Source organism: Zingiber officinale, chromosome 10B, assembly GCF_018446385.1.
Source record: "Zingiber officinale cultivar Zhangliang chromosome 10B, Zo_v1.1, whole genome shotgun sequence".
In the NCBI taxonomy this organism is placed as follows: domain Eukaryota; kingdom Viridiplantae; phylum Streptophyta; class Magnoliopsida; order Zingiberales; family Zingiberaceae; genus Zingiber; species Zingiber officinale.
The window spans coordinates 18794563-18813974 of record NC_056005.1 but is presented as its reverse complement, the minus strand read 5'-3'; the positions used below and the strand labels follow the sequence as shown (position 1 = coordinate 18813974).

General features: G+C 34.7%; 1 protein-coding gene across 1 annotated transcript; it reads right to left on the bottom strand.

Moving 5' to 3' along the window:
- Positions 1 to 8224: 8224 nt before the first annotated feature.
- Positions 8225 to 8786, bottom strand: LOC122028994 (TPD1 protein homolog 1-like). The gene is made up of 2 exons (XM_042587961.1): positions 8714 to 8786; positions 8225 to 8580 (listed from the first exon to the last, which is right to left on the bottom strand). Exons 1-2 carry the CDS (start codon positions 8784 to 8786, stop codon positions 8225 to 8227), a joined length of 429 nt encoding a protein of 142 aa, XP_042443895.1.
- Positions 8787 to 19412: the final 10626 nt, after the last annotated feature.

The following is a 19412-nucleotide window of genomic DNA, read 5'->3' as shown; positions in this document are numbered from 1 at the left end:
ACATCTATAACTTACTCTCGCATGTGTGTTCTTACTATTCTTCAACCACTCATTCAGATTCATATTGACTTGAGCGTCGAAGGACCTTCACCAGGGATTCCCCCTGGTTTTCTGGGTGCTGACATTTTGTTGACTTGTCTCCTTGTGTGCAGGATCGAAGAGCAAAGGGAAGCCTCTTCTTGGAGAAAAGGCCTTATAGTAGTCAATCAGTCATTCACTATGCCCAACGCGCCATCTTTGTAGGTCACAGACAAGATCAGTAATGATTTAGTTTTCTTTGTATTAGATTCTCACTATGCCCAATCTTTCAAAATTAGAGTTTGTGACTCTTGATATTTTGGGAAAAAAATTATCTATCATGGATTTTAGATGCGGAGAACTTCGCCCATGACGACCGGTCATGGCCGGTCCCAAGCCAAGATAAAGAATGAGAGTTACATTAGATTGTTAGCCAGCGTTAAAACTATGGCAAATATTTAATGAATAGATCTATTAAACTATGTTGCTAATGCTAGGTTGTTCTCTAGAAGGAACGCGTTGCTAGGTCCACTGAAATGTTTCGGCAAGGACCGCAACATCTCTAAAACTCGGGTGTAGTACTAAATATACAAGAGTTTGTGTTACAGGGTCCAACTATAACATCTCAGCAAGGACTGCTCCATCTCTATGAGAACTTGGGTATAGTGTTAAATAGGCAAGAGTTCTCACACCATAGGTTGTATAAGAACAAATATGATAGGAAAACTAATAATCTAAGATTTGGAATATGGAACACAGGAACTCTGACTGATAAATTAATGGAGATAGTAGATATGATGATTAGGAGAAGAATTAGTATTTTGTGTGTACAAGAGATAAAATGGGTAGGCGAGAAGGCAAAGATGATAGAGAACTCGGGTTTTAAGTTATAGTATATTAGAAAGAATAAAGCAAGAAATGGAGTGAGTATTATTATAGATAGTTTGTTAAATGATGAAGTTGTAGGAGTATTAGAAAAGGGGATAGAATTATAGCCCTTAAGATAATAGTAGTGAAAAAAACTATGAACATAATTAGCATATATGCACCACAAGTAGGATTAGATGAAGCTACCAAATCAAGATTTTGGGACAACTTAGATGAAATATTATAACATATTCCACTAAATGAAATGATTTTAATAGGAGATGATCTAAATGGGCATGTCGGAGTGGAAAATGAGAAATATGGGAGGGTACATGGGAGTTATGGGTTTGGAACGAGAAATGAGGAAGGGAAAACTATATTAGATTTTACGATAGCATATAACCTTATATTATCTAATGCATATTTTAAGAAAAGAGATTAACACTTAGTCACATTTAAAAGTGGAAATAATAAATCTCAAATTGATTTTCTTATGGTTAGGAAGAAGGATAGAAAGATTTGTAAAGATTGCAAAGTTATCCTAGAGAAAGTTTAACTACCCAACATAGGTATGAAGTGTTGGATATACGCCTTAAACATAGTATCAATAGAAAGAAAATATATATGATTCCTAGAATTAAGTGGTGGAAATTAAAGGATAGGAAGCTAAATATATTTAAGGAGAAGGTAGAAGTACAAGCATTGGGTGAAATATATGATAACTCTAATACAACATGGGATAAGATGATATCAAAGTTGAAAATAGTAGCTAAGAGTGTACTCAATGAGTCAAAGGGGCATGCACCACTAAGTAAGGAATCTTCGTGGTGGAATGAGAAAGTACAAGAGAAAGTGAAGGAAAAATGAATAGCTTATAGGGAATTATATATTTGTAAGAACGAGGAAAACTTAAAAAATATACAATAGCCAAGAAAGAAGCTAAGAAAGTAGTGAGTGAAGCAAAAAATGAAACTTTTGAATGATTATATCAAAAATTGGATACAAAAGAAGGGGAAAGAGACATTTATAGAATAGATAAAGTGATAGAAAGGAAAACAGGAGATCTTAGCCAAATAAAATGTATTAAAGATGAATGAAATAGGATATTAGTAAACGATGGAAAAATAAAAGAGCAGTGGAAGAGGTATTTTCATCAACTTTTAAATGAAGGTTTAGTTGATTAATTTAACATAGGTAATTTAAGTAGGTCAAATGAGCATAGAAATTTTAATTTTTATCGTAGAATTCAAACTTCATAAATAAAACAAACTTTAAATGTGATGCACAATGGAAAAGTCGTTGAACCAAATGATATTCCGATAGAGGTATGGAAGTGCTTAAGGAAACAAGGTATTGAATGACTTACAAAATTATTTAACATGATATTGAAAATGAAAAAAATATCTGATCAATGGAGGATAAGTACTCTAGTTCCCTTATATAAGAACAAGGGAGACGTGTAAATTGTACAAATTATAGGGGTATTAAACTAATGAGTCATACTATGAAACTTTAGAGAAAAGTAATAGAAAAAAGATTAAAAAAAGAGACCGCAGTGACTGAAAATCAATTTGGATTCATACCCAGAAGGTCGACAATAGAAGCTATATATCTTCTTAGGTAATTAATTAAAAAATATGGGGAGCAAAAAACAAGATCTATATATGGTATTTATTAACTTAGAAAAAACTTATGATAGAGTCCCAAGAGAAATTATATGAAAAATTCTAGAAAAAAAGGTGTTAGCATAACATATATTGAACTAATTATGGATATATACGAGGATGTAACGACCAGAGTAAAGACTTCAGATGGAGTAACTGAAGCATTTCCAATAAAGATAAGATTATATCAGGGATCAGTTCTAAGTCCCTATCTTTTTACACTAATTATGGATAAACTCACTACGCACATTCAAGACACAGTACCGTGGAGCATGTTATTTGCAAATGATATTATTTTAGTAAATGAAACACTTGAAGGAGTAAATGTTAAACTAGAATCTTGGCGAAAAATACTAGAAGTGAAAGGTTTTAAGCTTAGTAGATTAAAGATAGAATATATGAAATTTAAGTTTAGAAATATTAGAAGTAATGAGACAATTGTTAAGATAGGAGATGACAAGTTGCTCGAAACCGAGAGATTTAAATATTTAAGATCATGTTTACAAAATGATGGAGGGATTGAGAGAGATGTCTTACATAGAATACACACAGGATAGTTGAAATAGAGGGAAGCGTCGAGTGTTTTATGTGACTGTAAAGTAACTCTTAAACTTAAAGATAAGTTCTATAAAACCATAGTTAGACCTGCTATGTTATATGGAGCTGAATGTTGGGCTATGGCTCAAGCACATGAGTAAAAGATGAGAGTTGTAGAGATGAGGATGTTAAGGTGGATGTATGGACATACGAAGATGGATAAAATAAGAAATGAGAGCATTAGAGAGAAAGTCAGAGTTGCATCTATTAAGGACAAACTCTGAGAGACACGTTTAAGATGGTACGGACATATACTTAGACGACCAATAAATGCTCCAGTTAGGTGATGTGAAACTATGATAAACATGCATATCTGTTAGTGCAGGTTGCACTAACAGTCTGGTTTTGATGTATAACAAATAGGTTAAAGTTAGATGGGTTGTTTATGTAATGATTCTACCAAGTGTGTAGGAGTTGACTAGTCTGAAGGACCTGACACCAGGTTGAAATCCAGCTAGGTCCAGGGGGACCGATAGCTGGTGGTAAATCCAGCTAGGTCCACGGGGCTTGATAGCTGGTGCGAAGTCCAGATAGATCTGCGGGGTCCGATATCTGGCGGGAAGTCCGGTTGGGAAAAATTACTATTACTAATCATATTCTATTATGTTGTGCTAACTCTGTTTTGTAGGAAAAAAAATCTATTTTTAGGTTGCCCAGGACTAACCTTTTTCTGTAGGGGAAAGCTACTGAAGAAAAGGGGTTCGAGCGTCCGGAAAGAGTCTGGGCGCTCGGAGCTAGTCTAAGCGCTCGGACCAAGCTCACCCGAGTGGGTTATAGGTGCCCAGGCGGTCTATGCAGCCAGAGTCGGTCCAAGCACCCGGACCCAAAACTTCATCCACAAGCTGACATGAAGTGCGTTGGTTGGCCGAGCCACATGGTCTAGGCGTCCGGAGGGATTCCAGGCGCTCGGAATGGACATATATAAAGGCCTTCGGCCTGGAACTTCAAAATAACAGTTGTGATAAGTTTTCTTCTTGCTTGGTGCTTCGAAAAGGCTCCCGCACACTGCTACGCTCCACCAACAATCGACAACCAAGACTTTTCAATTCTATTGTTGTTGTTGGTAACTTTTTTAGTTCTTGTACTTAACTCCTATAATCTTTTGCGAACTGTTAGTAGATTGCCCAATGAAAGCACTCAACGTGTGCGAACCTTGGAGTAGGAGTCATTAAAGGCTCAAAACCAAGTAAAACTTGGTTTGTTAGCATTGGTTCATTTTTTTTCCTTCTGCCGCGTACTTTGATTAATTCACTATCGATTTTCGCAATTGCTATTCACCCCCCCCCCCTCTTCTAGCATTCTTTTCGATCCTACAATATCAAACGAGGAAGAGGAAGACTGAAAAAGATTTAGTTAGCAACAATAAAATAAGATAAAATTTATTTAAATATAGATGATCATATAGTAGGAGATAGAGCTCAATGATATAAAAGGATTCATACAGCCGACCTCACCTAGTGGGAAAAGGCTTGGTTGTTGTTGTTGTTGGATTTTGGATGCAAAGATTCATTTGGATGCTATGGGTTTTGGAGACACCATAAAAGATGGAAATAATGAATCTTTATAAAATCGTGCAAAAGTAATGATATTCATTTGCCACCATCTTCATGGAGGATTGAAAATCGAATATTTGATGATCAAATATCCACTTGAGTTATGGAATAATTTGAAGAAAAGGTATAGCCACTATAAAACTGTGATTCTTCCAAAATGTTCATTATGAATGGATTCATTTCTGTTAACAATATTTTAAATCTATAATTGAGTAGTCGATGAAGATATGTTGGAAAAAATATATATAACTTAGCTGTGTTTAAAATCAACTCAAAATTAAAATTATATGGTGAACAAATTACAGGTGAAAAAATCTTGGAAAAAATATATCCTACCTTTCATGCATCTAACATGCTCTTGTAGTAGCAATATAGAGAGAAATGTTTCAAGAAATATTTTGAGTTGATTACATGTCTTCTTGTGATTGAGCAATACAATGAGTTTTTGATGGAGCTAGTCCATACCCTGAAGTGAATGAGAAAACTTGTAAAAATAATAAATGACTGTACAAACAAAAATTTCATCGTGGTCATGGTCATAGACATGAAAATGATCGATTTCAAGAAAATCATGGTGGTTATAATAAAAGAAACACAATAACCCAACAAAAGTGGACTAACAATAATGTCCACCAGAAGTGGACAAATGAAAATGGTAAAAGGGTTCAAAGCATAGATAAGATAATGATGAAAAGAAATCAAAAAATTCATGTTATAGATGTGGCATGAAAGGACATTGGTCACATATTTGTTGTATACCAAAATATCTTACTAATCTCTACCTTGTCTCTTTAAAGAGCAAAGCAAAATATATAGAGACAAATGTTGTCTTTCAAGATAATAACACAATTTTTTTGTCCTTCTATGACAATATATTTGGATGTTTCTGTTTTCTTTACATATCCTGATGGAGAAATAGATAATTCAATTGAAAAATGAAGAGATTTATAAAAAATTGTCTAAGATGATCAAATATTTTAAAATAAATTAGTTCATTTTCTATTATACTTTAGTAATCTTTTAGTTTCTTCTCATTTTGTATTTCTTTTGTTTTAATGAAGATTATCATGACTTTTGGATTCAATAATGGAGATATATACCTTGTTGATAGTCCAACAACACATTCTATATTAAGAAAGAAAATATATTTTTCCTATTTAGAAATAGGTGAAAGTAATGTTAATACAATATCTAGTAGTACAAAATTATTAAAGTTTCCGGAAGAGCAAATATATCATTATTTGGAGGAACAAAATTTGTTATTGACAATGCATTGCTCTCTCCTATGTTTCAAAGAATTTTGTTAAGTTTTAAATATATTCACCAAAATGGATATCACATTAAGACATATGATGAGAATATTGAATATCTCTATATTACAAAATTAGTATTGGATAAGAAACACGTATTTGAAAGATTACCCACTTTCTCATTTTTTTTTGTACTACATAATAATATATGCAATAAACACAAATGCAACAGTAAACCTGAAGTTTACTAACTCAAATGATTTTATACTTTGGCATGACCGGTTGGAACATCCTGGTTCTATAATATTTTTAAAAAAAATCAAGAATTCACATGGACACCCATTAAAGAACCAAAAGATTCTTCAATTTAATGAATTCTCATGTGCTACTAGTCCTCAAGAAAAACTTATTATGTGGTCTTCACTATCGAAAGTTGGAATTGAATCTCCTATATTTCTAGAATATATACAAGCTGATATACGTGGCCCTATTCACCCACCATGTGGACCATTTAAATATTTTATTGTTTTAATTGATACTTCTACAAGATGGTCACATATACGTTTATTATCAACTCGCAACCTGACATTTATGAGATTGATTACCCGAATCATTCGATTGATAACACAATTTCCAGAATATTCTATCAAGAAAATATGTTTTGATAATGCTGGTGAATTTACATCGCAATTATTTAACGACTATTGTATGTCTATTGGGATAACTATTGAACGTACATCTTGTTGCTTATGTTCATGCACAAAATGATTTAGTTGAATCATTTATTAAACACCTCCAATTAATAATTCAACCATTGATTACGAGAACTAAGCTCCCTATATCCATTTGGGGAAATGCTATTTTTCATGCAGCAATACTTATATTTATCAAGCCAACTAGTTATCATATATTCTTCACTTTACAATTGATCTTTGGTCAGGAGCCTAATATATCTCATTTCAGAATATTTGGATGTGCCAATTAGTCCACTACAACGCACTAAAATGGGACTCCAAAGGAAATTGGGAATATATGTTGGATATGATTCTCTTTCAATTATAAGATATTTGGAACCAATGATAGGAAATATTTTTTAGGGCGCGATTTGCCGACTGTCACTTTCCAAAGTTAGAGAAAATAAAGAGTTCCCAAAGAAGTTACTTGACATGCATCATTATTGCAATTTGTTCCTTATATAAATAAATGTAAACTTGAAGCTCAAAGAATAATACATTTACAAAATATTACAAATCAATTGTACAATGCATTCACTAACCTAAAAAAAGTGACTAAGTTACATATATCAGCTGCTAATACTTCGGATAGAGATGTCGAATATAAGGATGAGAAAAGTATAATAACTTATACTTTCCTTTGCGAGTATAATAATAATTAACAATTAAATTTTTATCAACACTAGATGCTTAATGTCATAATGGTTCTTGTTGTAAAAGCTTGCTTGAGCATAGATTTGGCATAGTATAATCGCAGTACAATCGTTGCAAAGAGATAGAGCATGATAATCAAATTGAAGCTTCTATAAAAATTATTTTGTTAAGCTGTGGCTAAAGGCTTCTTTTATAAGACATTGGGGGTGTCTTAGTTCATTTGGGGGTCTCAATGGATACTTATCTAATCCGAAACTTCATCACTTTTCCTCTCAAAAACGTCTCCAATGGATCTGATGCTACTCGATCCAATACATCGAAGCTCATCCTTGTGGCTTATCTAGTGCTTTTACCAATTTTAAGGTACCTCCAATCAATCAACTGAGGAGCCTCTAATAATCCGAGATGACTCTAATAATATGAAGCGTACAATATATGTTAACTAAAAATAATATATTCGTGCAACACATAGGTAGAAGGATAAATGCATGAAAAATATAGATTTCTAGTTGCAAAAGAAAATATCAATTAAAAAATAATTTTTTAATCAATTATTGAAAAGAGTTGAATTTATATTTCAAAAACATTATAGAAATTCCAACAATAACACGAAATACGTTAAAATACGAAGTTGGGGGTATTGCTACAACGTGAAAGCACGTGAGGGGATCCTGGGAAAGCACGTGAGGGGGTTTCATCTTTTATGATTATTTTAAAATTTAATAACAAACTCAGGTTATCTTTGGATGATTGAATCGATCCTATAAAATTTTTTTCATCGATCGTACAGATAAATCAAGAAACACGTGACGATTAATTTTATTATTGCTATAACGTTAAAATATGAAGTTGCTTTCTGTTGGATCAATAATGAATTTAATCTAATTTTAAGGATGCTGGGGAAAGCACGTGACACTGGAGACGTTTATGGGATAGAGCTTGGGGTAGGCATATTCGAAGGAGGCTACAACGCCCGAGCGAGTAAGGTTGGCGCCGTTCATGAGGAGGCAGTCATGGGAGCTGAGGTGGCGGAAGATATCTGGATCGATGAGAAAGGATGGATTGAAATCGGCGCAGGTCAAGTGGACGTCCCCTAACCGACAGCCGCCGGGGATGTCACAGTTGTTTCTCACCGCCACACTGTATATTGGCATCTCCCCATTATTTAGCCACCCATTCTGTATCTGATCCACTTTAATGCTCCAAATGCTGCAGTCAGCATGAACCTGCGGAAGAAAAAACACTACACAGAGAAGAACAAACAGTAAGCGATCAAATTATACTCAATATATATTATTTTTATGTTATTATAATTTAAAAGAAAAATAATAATAATAATAATAATAATACAGCTAGAGAAATTGGTTCTAGCTTACCAAAGGCGAACAGGACCAGGAGCGTAAACGCCGGAATTGCCGTCGCGAAAAGCCGTCTATAAGCACCTTTCATTTTCCTTAGAATCTTGTTTTGCAAAAGAGATTCGTCAGAGAAGAAGGAAAAGAAGGAATTTGAATTCAATCCGAGCATGACGCGACCAAGAATGGGAAACAAAATGGGACGGCCAATAAACGAATGGGAAGGAATAATTTGAATCAGATGGCATTTGTGGAGATTTATATAGGGAAGAGGTGGTGGCTTTATCGTAATAGTAAACAGAGAAGAATATGTAGACTTAGGAATATAAGTGATATATTACTAACAGATCGATCATCAATTTATGTTAACTATTTAGTTTACTTTGGTGACAGGCTGACAGCACAATCGTATAATTTTCTTGCTTATTTTACATTCAATTTACCTGTTTCAATAGAGCAATTAAATTTTTAATATAGAAAAATTGTTTAAGTTTGAATTCTTTGGTCTAAAATTGCATACGCTCTTTAATATATTTTAAAACACTTTTATTTTAGAGTAAATAGCAAAACATACATTTTTTAATTGCAATAGTCAAAAGACACTGTTTTTTTATTATTAAAACAATATCTCATCCCTCTCCTTCCATTTTTATTTTCAATATTAATTAATATTATATTATAACTGCTATACAATTATAAATTATAGTAACTTGTAATATTAATAAATAGTATATTATAATTGCTATACAATTACAACAATTATAACATTACAAAATTATAATCATTATAATTATATAATAATAGGGCTATAGTAATTATAAGTTGGTAGCCTTTGTAACGACATGGCCCTTTTAGCCTCTTGGACGGTCCTTGTGGCGGCCCAACTGGCGACTCTTATGTCGTCGGCCCATTATCGGCCCATTTGGCGACCTCTCATGTCGTCGACCGACGACCCTTTGGTCGTGCCGTTACTCACTAGGACTTTCCAGCCCTGGCAGTGGATTTTTGCGTCCCCCAAGATTCGAACTCTAAACCTCCAAGCTTAAGTATTAGAGTTTATGAATCCTGGTAACTAAGTGAGATTTATCTTAGCAGGAAAATAGTTTTAATAAACCATTACTATTAAAATAGTAATTAAAGTAATAGATTAAAAAAATAAAATAAATATTTTAAAACTCTAGTTGACATTTAAGGAAAATAAATATACAGGGAATAATTAGAATATAATTAAAGTATTTATATGACATTATTGTTATCAATCTTTTTTATATCAATTTTAGTTGTAGAGAAGGTTATTAGTTTTTTTATAGGGCTCTAAGAAATCAATGCAATCAAAAGAAGAGGAAGCACGAGTTTCATAGAAAAAAAATTCTAAAATGAAATGATAGTATTCTAAAACACCCACGTAAACAAAGATTCCTTCCTTATAGATACAATTGGTTCATAATTTCTATAAGTCACAAACCATTTGTGTGTGATAACCTAAAACAAGAAAATTTACTATTAATCAAACCGCTAATGAAGAAATCTTGCTTGAATTCTAATATTGGCATGCATGACATATCAATTGTGGGAATCACATTATAATTAATCAAGTTATATTTAAAGTCTTACTATGTGCAAACGCAATTCTTTTGCCCCAACTCCCCCGTCAATCCACGTTAGGACCATCAAGAGACACGGTAACTGAGGGTCCAGATGGATGAGAATGTGAAATTTTTGTGGTATAGAAATTTTTACCCGTCAACCCCAAAATTTGATCACACATACTCAATAGGTAAACCACTATCCACTAACTACTTTAGCTAATCCGTGAGGGACCTATTTAAAGTCTTAATAGTTTCAATAATAGAAGATTATCTTAATCAAATTTTAGGCATTTGGTAAAAAATTATTTGGGATTTTAATATATTTTAAAAAAATAAATTTGCAAATACAATTTAATTTTTTTTACTTTTTAAGATAAAAGATGCTAATTAAATTTTTTTTATTCAAACTCTGATAATAAAATTTTTTCAATTAATAAAATTATTAAATTATTAATTTTTTTTTAGATAATGTTGATTGTAAAAAAAAAAAGATTTGGTTGGTAAATAGAGCATTAGATAATCGGATCTAATTTGGTATTGACAAATATTTAAAATTAAGATTCATTGTGATCGAACAAATGTTTATTAATTATGTAGGGAGCACAACTAGGGATGTCTTAAGTACGTCAAGTTGCCCGAATACTAAGCAGCTGAAAGTCTTAATAGGTTAAGACGACAAAATATTAGGTAAAGGTAGAACACTTGGTAGATCGAGGACACCATACAAAAAACACTAGACCGATCAGTAAATCGGGCGTCTAGCAAGTCAATGGGTCCGGAAAACCAAACTTCGAAGAAAGTCCTAGGGGTCAGAGGATCGTATGCTAAGAAGAAAATTCAAATAGATCAGGAGGACTGGATGTTTAGTATCAAGTAAAGTCTCCTGAGAGGAAAGATTCTCTGGGAAGGAATAACGGTGAGGACAAGTTCTCGTTGATGGAATAATAGGCATCAGTCCGACTTATGGTTTCACGAGAAATCTAAAGTCGATATTCGATAGTTGAATGAATGTCACAACTCTTATTTTTATATACTATTGTGATAACACTGTAGTGCAGGGATCTATAATCAGAAGATGGGTAGATCCATTAAACTCTGGGCGACTAGATTGGTTCTAGGCTATTGGTGCAATCATCCTCTGGTCAAAGTTAACCAGTTTGACTAAGCTCGGATTGATCCAAGCTTGAGTTTTGATATTTGGCAATATGTGTGAGAGAAGTCAAATAGGTTAAGGGAAGACCAGATACTTAACTAGGAAAATGTTAACTCGAGGTTAGGTAAAGGAAAATCCAACTGAAGGTTAGGTAGAGTAAAGTTCCTAACTAAAAGTTAGGCAGAGGAAAGTCCTAACTGGAAGTTAGGTGAGAGAAAGTCTTAACTAGAGGTTAGGTAGTGGAAGTCCTAGCGGTGCTAGGCGGTGAAAGTCCTAGTTGGGAACTAGGCAGTAGAAGTCCTAGTAGGGTTAGACAAGGGAAAAGTTCAAATGGATTAAGAAGGACTGAACACTGGGTGAGAAAAGTCCAAGTAACTCAAGAAGGATCGGACACTTGGTGAGGAAAATCCAAACGAGGTCAAAGGTTGACTAGACACTTGATGATCGGAAGTCCAACGGAAGTTGGCAAGGAAAAGTCCAAATGAGTTACAGAGGACTGCACACTTGATGATTGGAAGTCTAAGTGGGTTATGGAGGACCAAATATTTGGCACGAGACTGTAAGTCCAAGTGGGTCATGGAGGACCAAACACTTAACATAAGACGGAAAGTCCAAGTGGGTCAAAAGTTGACTGGACACTTGGTAAAAAGGTCTTACAGGTCAAGTTGACTGGATGCTAGGTAACAAGAAGTCCCTACAGGTCAAAGTTGACCAGATGTTGGGCAAAGGAACCCTAAACTTGGATTAAAAGAGTTAGAGTTGGACAATTGATTAAGGCAATCAATTTCCCCAAAGTAATCGATTTAGGAACTTTTGCCAGAGCACGAAAGATTAGGCAATTGATTCCGGCAATACAAATCGATTATAGCAATCAATTAGCAGTGTGTCTCTCACACAAAAAGGTTGTTAATCGATTAAACCTTCTTCAACCAATTGTGCTAATCGATTGAGGCATTTTTTTGCTAGAGAATAGAAAGTTTGGGAATTGATAGGGCAATTGATTAGGCAACTTTTTTCTTATGAACAGAAGGTTCGGAATTGATTGGCTTAATCGATTAGAAGCTGTTGAATCGATTGATATGATTCACCAATCAATTAATCAGGTAAAAAGAGTCGTTCTACAGGTTTGAACGGTTGAATTATGACGTGACAATCGATTAGTAAGTAAAGCTAATGGATTACTAGACGAAAATCACTTCGAACAACAGCCATATAAAGGAGAGTTCATGAAGATTTCTAGACACTGGTTCTTGTTAATTTTGGAGCAAAGTGTTATTGCATTTCCATCCACCAAGAGACAATCCAAAGTAAGAAAAGACCAAATAAAGTAAAGTTCCTCATTGTAAATCCTAAAGGTCATTCTCGATTGTTCTATTTGTGTTCTTGTTTTCTTGTTGTATTCACGTGGTTGACCTTGTACGAGGATTTTTCACTTTCAAGAAGGAGGTTTTCATAGTGTCTCTTGAAAGTGAGGAGGGGCCCCTTTGATTAGTTACTTCAAGGAGATGGATATCAAGTAAAATCAAAGGTGTTGGCGATTGAAAGTTTTGCTTCGAGTTTTTTGCTGCAAATCAAATTCATAGAAGCGAAGCGAGCTATTCACCCCCACCTCTCACTCCCAAGTGTCCTAATAAGTTGTATCAGAGCTAGACCGCTCTTTTTTGAACTAATCGCCGGAAAGAGTAAAGAGCTAGAGAAAAAAAAAGGTGAAGTCTTGAAGTCCTAAATTTCAACAAGTTAGAAGATTAATCATTGAAGGAGCTCAAACTTTAAAATAGATTTCTGAGATGGACTCGGATATGACACTGGAACACCTCCACCATTTAGATCGAGAAACTTCAATCTTTAAAGATTAGGGTCAAAAATTACTTCAGGATGGTCATTAACTTAATACAATAGGTATGTGACATATTTTTGAAAAATATAATGACATGTATTAACATTAACATCAGTCTTAACCTAATGATATTTTAAAAGATATAACATTTTTTTTACATCAATCTTCCTAATTCCTATACTGAGCGAGAGTGAGTTTTTGAGCAAGTTATGAAAACAACACAAATAAAATTTTGTATGTATAGTTTCGATTGATAAAATTTTTGTTTCCACTCCCTAGTCAAATATAATAAACACTAATTTACCTAATTATCCTGATATTTTTAAATATAAAAAGTCTAACAGTAAGTATAATTCCTCTTAAATTCAGTACATACTACAAAAAGATTAAGATTTTTGGGATGAATTTTGAAATGAATTAAAAAAAAATCCGTTGCAAAAAAAAATGTGATAAATTCTACGACGAAAAATAATTCATCGCTAATCTACCATTACCAAATTTTTGCAACGAAAAAAATGAAATTCGTCGCAAATATTGCGACAAATTTCATTTTTCGTCGCCGATTTCATTGCAAATCTACAATGAAAATTAATTCGTCACAAATTTCATAATCTTAAATCAGCGACAAACATATATTTTCGTCGCAGATTTGCTATGAATTAATTTTTGTCCCAAAAAATGTTACATGATTGCGAATAAATGCAAGCAAAAAAAATCCTATTTTCATCGCAGATCTACGACGAAAACATAGATTCATCGCAGATCTGGAACAAATTCAAATTCATCGCAGATTTGTGACGAATTCTGCAACAAATTCAATTTGTCACAAATTTACAATGAATTTAGATTCGTCGCAGATTTGCAACGAATCTAGATTCGTCGCAGATTTGCGACGAATCTAGATTCGTGGTAGATTTGCGACGAATCTGAATTCGTTGAAGATCTACAACGAATTCTGCAACGAACTCAATTTGTCACAGATCTGTAATGAATTCATTGTTTTTTTCTCTGCCATAAAACTTCACAAATTTACGACGAAAACAAATTTTCATCCCAAATTTATGACAAATCAAGATTCGTCGCAAATTTACGACAAATCCATATTTGTCACAAATTTACGATGAATCCATATTTGTCGCAAATTTGTGACGAATCCATATTTATCGCAAATGTTATCCCAAAAAAAATTCAACATCTCTCCAATTTTTTTTCTTTTATCCTGTTTACATATCAAACATACATCATAATTAACACATCTAATTAAACATCCAACACATCTATATCCAACATTCAAACAAGTCAGCCAAAACTAAACACATCATATTCATACACAAATAAACAACATCCATACAACAAGAAGTTCAACAAATCATTATATCCAAACATATAATCACAAGGCATCCAATGCACACAAAAAATAATACAAATCGTCATGTCTCAGGAGCTTCATTCTTCCGTGCTTCTTTTCCTGCATCAAATTATAAACAAACAATAAATAACATTTATAACTAAAAAAGAAATGTATCTAACATATCAATGATATATGTATCTAATATTTATAACAAATTAAATAAAACTTAAATCATTATCATAATATATCAAAGATTTAGATAGCAAAAAATATTATTCATCCTTATATGCATGAAACATATACATATACATGAAATGAAACTTGTAACTAAGTGTAAAAAAAATATATAGGTCATGTAATCAAAAATACATGTTTCATGACATATAAAAGTTTCAAAACCTATATAGCCAAATTTGCATGGATTAGTAGTAGGCAAGTCAAAAACATACAAAACATGGCATAACATGCAAAGTATCAAGGTAAAATAAAAATATAAAAGCAACATAACATGACATGTAAAAAAAATAGTAACATAAAACTTACCATAAATTTACGAAGAATCACCACCACCGCAATAAAAATATACCAGAACTTGTTTCATGTGATTTCGAGCTCTCTAGATCCTATTGGTGTAGCGGGGCCGACAAGAGGGGAGAAGTCAATTGCCTGCAATACGAAAATCCCCTCCTCGATGTTTCAACTCTAAAATAGCAACAATAAAATAATAACAAATAAAATAAAAGAAACAGAAAATAAGAGACTCAACAATTTAATTTGGTTACAACCTAGATGGTTGTTAATCCAAGGCGGTTGAACATCGCACTAAGAATCTCCTTCTCTGAAGGTGGAGAAGCCTTTTACACACTTAGAGAGCTCAAGAGTTGCTAGGAAATTGAATATTGAGTTGAATGATTAATTCCTAGCTCCAGGGGCCTTTATATTGCTCCTGGAAATCCTATCTCGAGTCTTGAGGGTGCCTCCAAAGGGGTTGAGGGCGCCTCCAAGGGGATAAGCGGATAAAACTTTATCCGCTCGCAAACGTTCTGTTTGACCCAGTTGAGGGCGCCCTCAATGCCCTTGAGGGTGCCCTCAAGCTAAGAGGGCAGAGGCGCCTCCAACGACTGTTAAGAGCGCCTCCAGCTGCTTTTCCAGCATTTCTTCATCTTCTCTTTAGCTTCCAAAGTTCCGATTGCTTGGGTGATCACAGCCAACCAAAATAGGGCTCACTCGAATTCAATTTTCGGCCTTCTCCTCGAGCAGACTTCAGCTCTGGCTTCTCATCCCTCGAACGTCGCGCACATTCTTCTCGTTCACTGGTGTACTCTTCAGCAGCTCTTTCGTCCTTCGGACGCACCGAGCTCATCGGCTCCCTTCTCATGTCGTCCTTCTCGCTAGCTGCGTCTTCCGTTCGACTTCCTGCGCTTCTAAGCTTCTACACACTTAGACACAGGGATCAAAACCAAACAGAACATAACCTAACTTGGTTGATCACATCAAAACAACTACGGGGTCTAACAATCTCCCCCTTTTTGATGTGCATCAACCCAAGTTCAAGTTAGGGTAAAAACAGACAAGTAGTAAATTAAAGAAATTACTAATCTAACATTTTAAGCATAAAGATTGCAATAATAGAATTTGTAATTTTTTAAGAAAAAAATATTAACTTGCTCCTATCCAAAAAATTTTTAAGTACCAATTTTTAAAAAATATTAACTCCCCCTAAACTTATTCCTATCTCTCCCCTTTGATCACAGCAAAAATGGGATAGGAATTTTTCAAAATAAATTCTAAGTTAACAAAAAAATCTAACTTGTTAAAGCATTATCTAATTTCTATTTTCATGTTTTATCAGTAAGTTAATTAAATATTTTATTTCAATATTTTGGCTTCCAAGCAGTGGCGAGGCACTAGGCCTTCTTGGTTATTGGAGCAACAATCACTTTCTTAGACAAAACCTCATAAAGAAAGTAACTGTTTAAATTTTTCTTGCTGGAAGCGCTAACTTACAACAATTTAAGTTAGAAAAGATTTTGAAACCCAGTATAGGTTTCTTCCTACTGGATTAATCAAGTATTTAGGAGGTACATAACTTTTGGAAACTTTTCTAAGTTGTCCCTGATATTTTCTAATATACCAATTCAACTTTCCATAAATTCTAAGCTTTGATTTTTGAAATTTGTTTGGTTTAAAGCATGCATCAGTTTTTAGATTTTCAATTTACATTTTCAAATTATCATTTTCTGATTTTAAATTATCTAACATTAATTTTAAATCAGCAAATTCTTTTTCTTATTTTACTAAGTCTTTTGTAAGAACTTTGATAAAATGAAAAGACTGTTTAGGGGTTAGAGTATGTACTTTACTTACCTCTATTTCTGATGCTTCTCCTACATCGTAGTTTTCTTCTGATGATTCTCCCCCTTCATCTATGCTCATCTCTGAGCTGGTTTCTTCTTCATTATGATGGTTGGCCATCAGTGCTACTCCTGAGAAGGCTTTGACTTCTAATTCAGAGGATGATGATTCATCCCATGTAGCCTTCAGACTCTTGCGTTTAGAAGACGTCGATCTTTGAGACTTCTCCTTGTCCCTTTTCTTTAATTGTGAGCAGTCATCCTTGATGTGCCCTTCCTCGTTGCAGTTGTAGCATCGGACCGTCCTTTTGTTGCGTTGATGCTTTCTCAACTGCAATCTAAATTTATTAGTCTTAATAAACTTATTTAACTGTCTTACCAATAGCGCCGCTTTAGTTTCGTCGATTGATGCTTTAGAGTCGAGGTCATCCATCTCGGCTTGTAGGGCAACATTGAGATTTGACTTTTCTATTTGTTTAGGTTCTGCAATTCAAGATTCGCGTGAAGTTCAAATGTAGAAAATAAATTTTCTAGCGTAATTACCTCAAAGTCCTTAGAGATGTAGTATGCATTTACTAAGGACGTCAATTCTAGAGTTCTTGGGAAGGCGTTAAGTGCATACCTCTCTATTTATTACCAATTCTCCGAGGTTGTTCAGTTAAGTTATTAGCTCCTTGATTTTTGCTTGGAGTTGCGCTACCTTCTCGCCATTGTTCATCCGGAGATGTGTAAACTGAGTCTGGAGGATGTCGCGCCTTGCTAACTTCGCTTCTGAGGTGCCTTCGTGGAGCTCTAGGAATTTTTTCCAGAGGTCTTTGGCGGAGTCATAGCTTCCGATCCAATTTACCTCCAGGGGTGGCAGAACACTGAGCAGATGGAACTCTGCCTTTCCGTTGGCCACGAAATCAGCTTGTTCCTTTTTCATCCAGTTGTATTCTTCCTTGTCTTTAGGGATTGCAAAACCATATTTCATAACTAAAAGAATATCAAATTTTGTTTTGAAGAATACCTCCATTCGGAGTTTCCATGTAGCGAAGTCTCCGTCGAATTTCGAGGGATGAATACTTGCACTGGCCATCATCTTGATCTTGATGCTTCAGTCGGTGGTCAGTCCTTTTGAGGTGGTCTGGCTCTGATACCAATTGTTGGTGCAGTGGGGTCGGCAAGAGGGGAGGGGTGAATTGCTTGCAATACGAAAATACCCTCCTCAATCTTTCAACTCTAAAATAGCAACAATAAAATAATAACAAATAAAATAAAAGAAACAGAAAATAAGTGACTCAGCAATTTGACTTGGTTACAACCTAGATGGTTGTTAATCCAAGGCGGTTGAATAGCGCACTAAGAATCTCCTTCTCTAAAGGTGGAGAAACCTTTTACACACTTAGAGAGCTCAAGAGTTGCTAGAAAATTGAATACTGAGTTGAATGATTAATTCCTAACTCTAGGGGTCTTTATATAGCTCCTGGAAATCCTATCTCGAGTCTTGAGGGCACCTCCAAAGGGGTTGAGGGCACCTCCAAGGAGATAAGCGAATAAAACTTTATCCCCTTGTAAACGGTCTGTTTGACCCAGTTAAGGGTGCCCTCAAGGGCATTGAGGGCGCCCTCAATTCTGTTGAGGGCACCCTCAATGCTATTGAGGGCGCCCTCAAGCTGAGAGGGCAGAGGCGCCTCCAACGACTGTTGAGGGTGCCTCTAACTGCTTTTCTAGCATTTCTTCATCTTCTCTTTAGCTTCCAAAGTTCCGATTGCTTGGGTGATTACGGCCAACCGAAATACGGCTCACCCAAACCCAATTCCTGACCTTCTCCTTGAGCAGACTTCCACCCCGGCTTCTCATCCCTCAAATGTAGCGCACGTTTTTCTCATCCACCATTGTACTCTTCCGCAGCTCTTTCGTCCTTCGAACGCACCGAGCCCGTCGGCTCCCTTCCCGTGTCGTCCTTCTCACTAGCTGCATCATTCGCTCAACTTCTTGCGCTCCTAAGCTCCTGCACACTTAGACACAGAGATCAAAACCAAACAGGACCTAACCTAATTTGGTTAATCACATCAAAATAACCACGAGGTCCAACAGATCCATCTGCCGCAATTTAGACGTATTTATTTTGATTATTATAAAATTAAAATTTGGGACGAATCTTGAAATTCGTCGCAAATCTGCAATGAACTTCTAAATTCGTCCCAAATTAGGGATGAATTTCAAAATTCGACCCAAAATATTTTTTCAAGTTATATTTCCTAAAATTGGAAGATACCCTAGAGAGCTCGGAATCACATGAAATAAATTCCTATGGGTTCGTATCATTCTCCTGATCTCAAAATGGCCACAAACATAATTTTCAACCAATAATACTGACGTTTATAAATTTTGTTAACAAGGATTAGATATTTTATTTTAAAAAATTCATGAACCTCAATATATTTGCTGAAA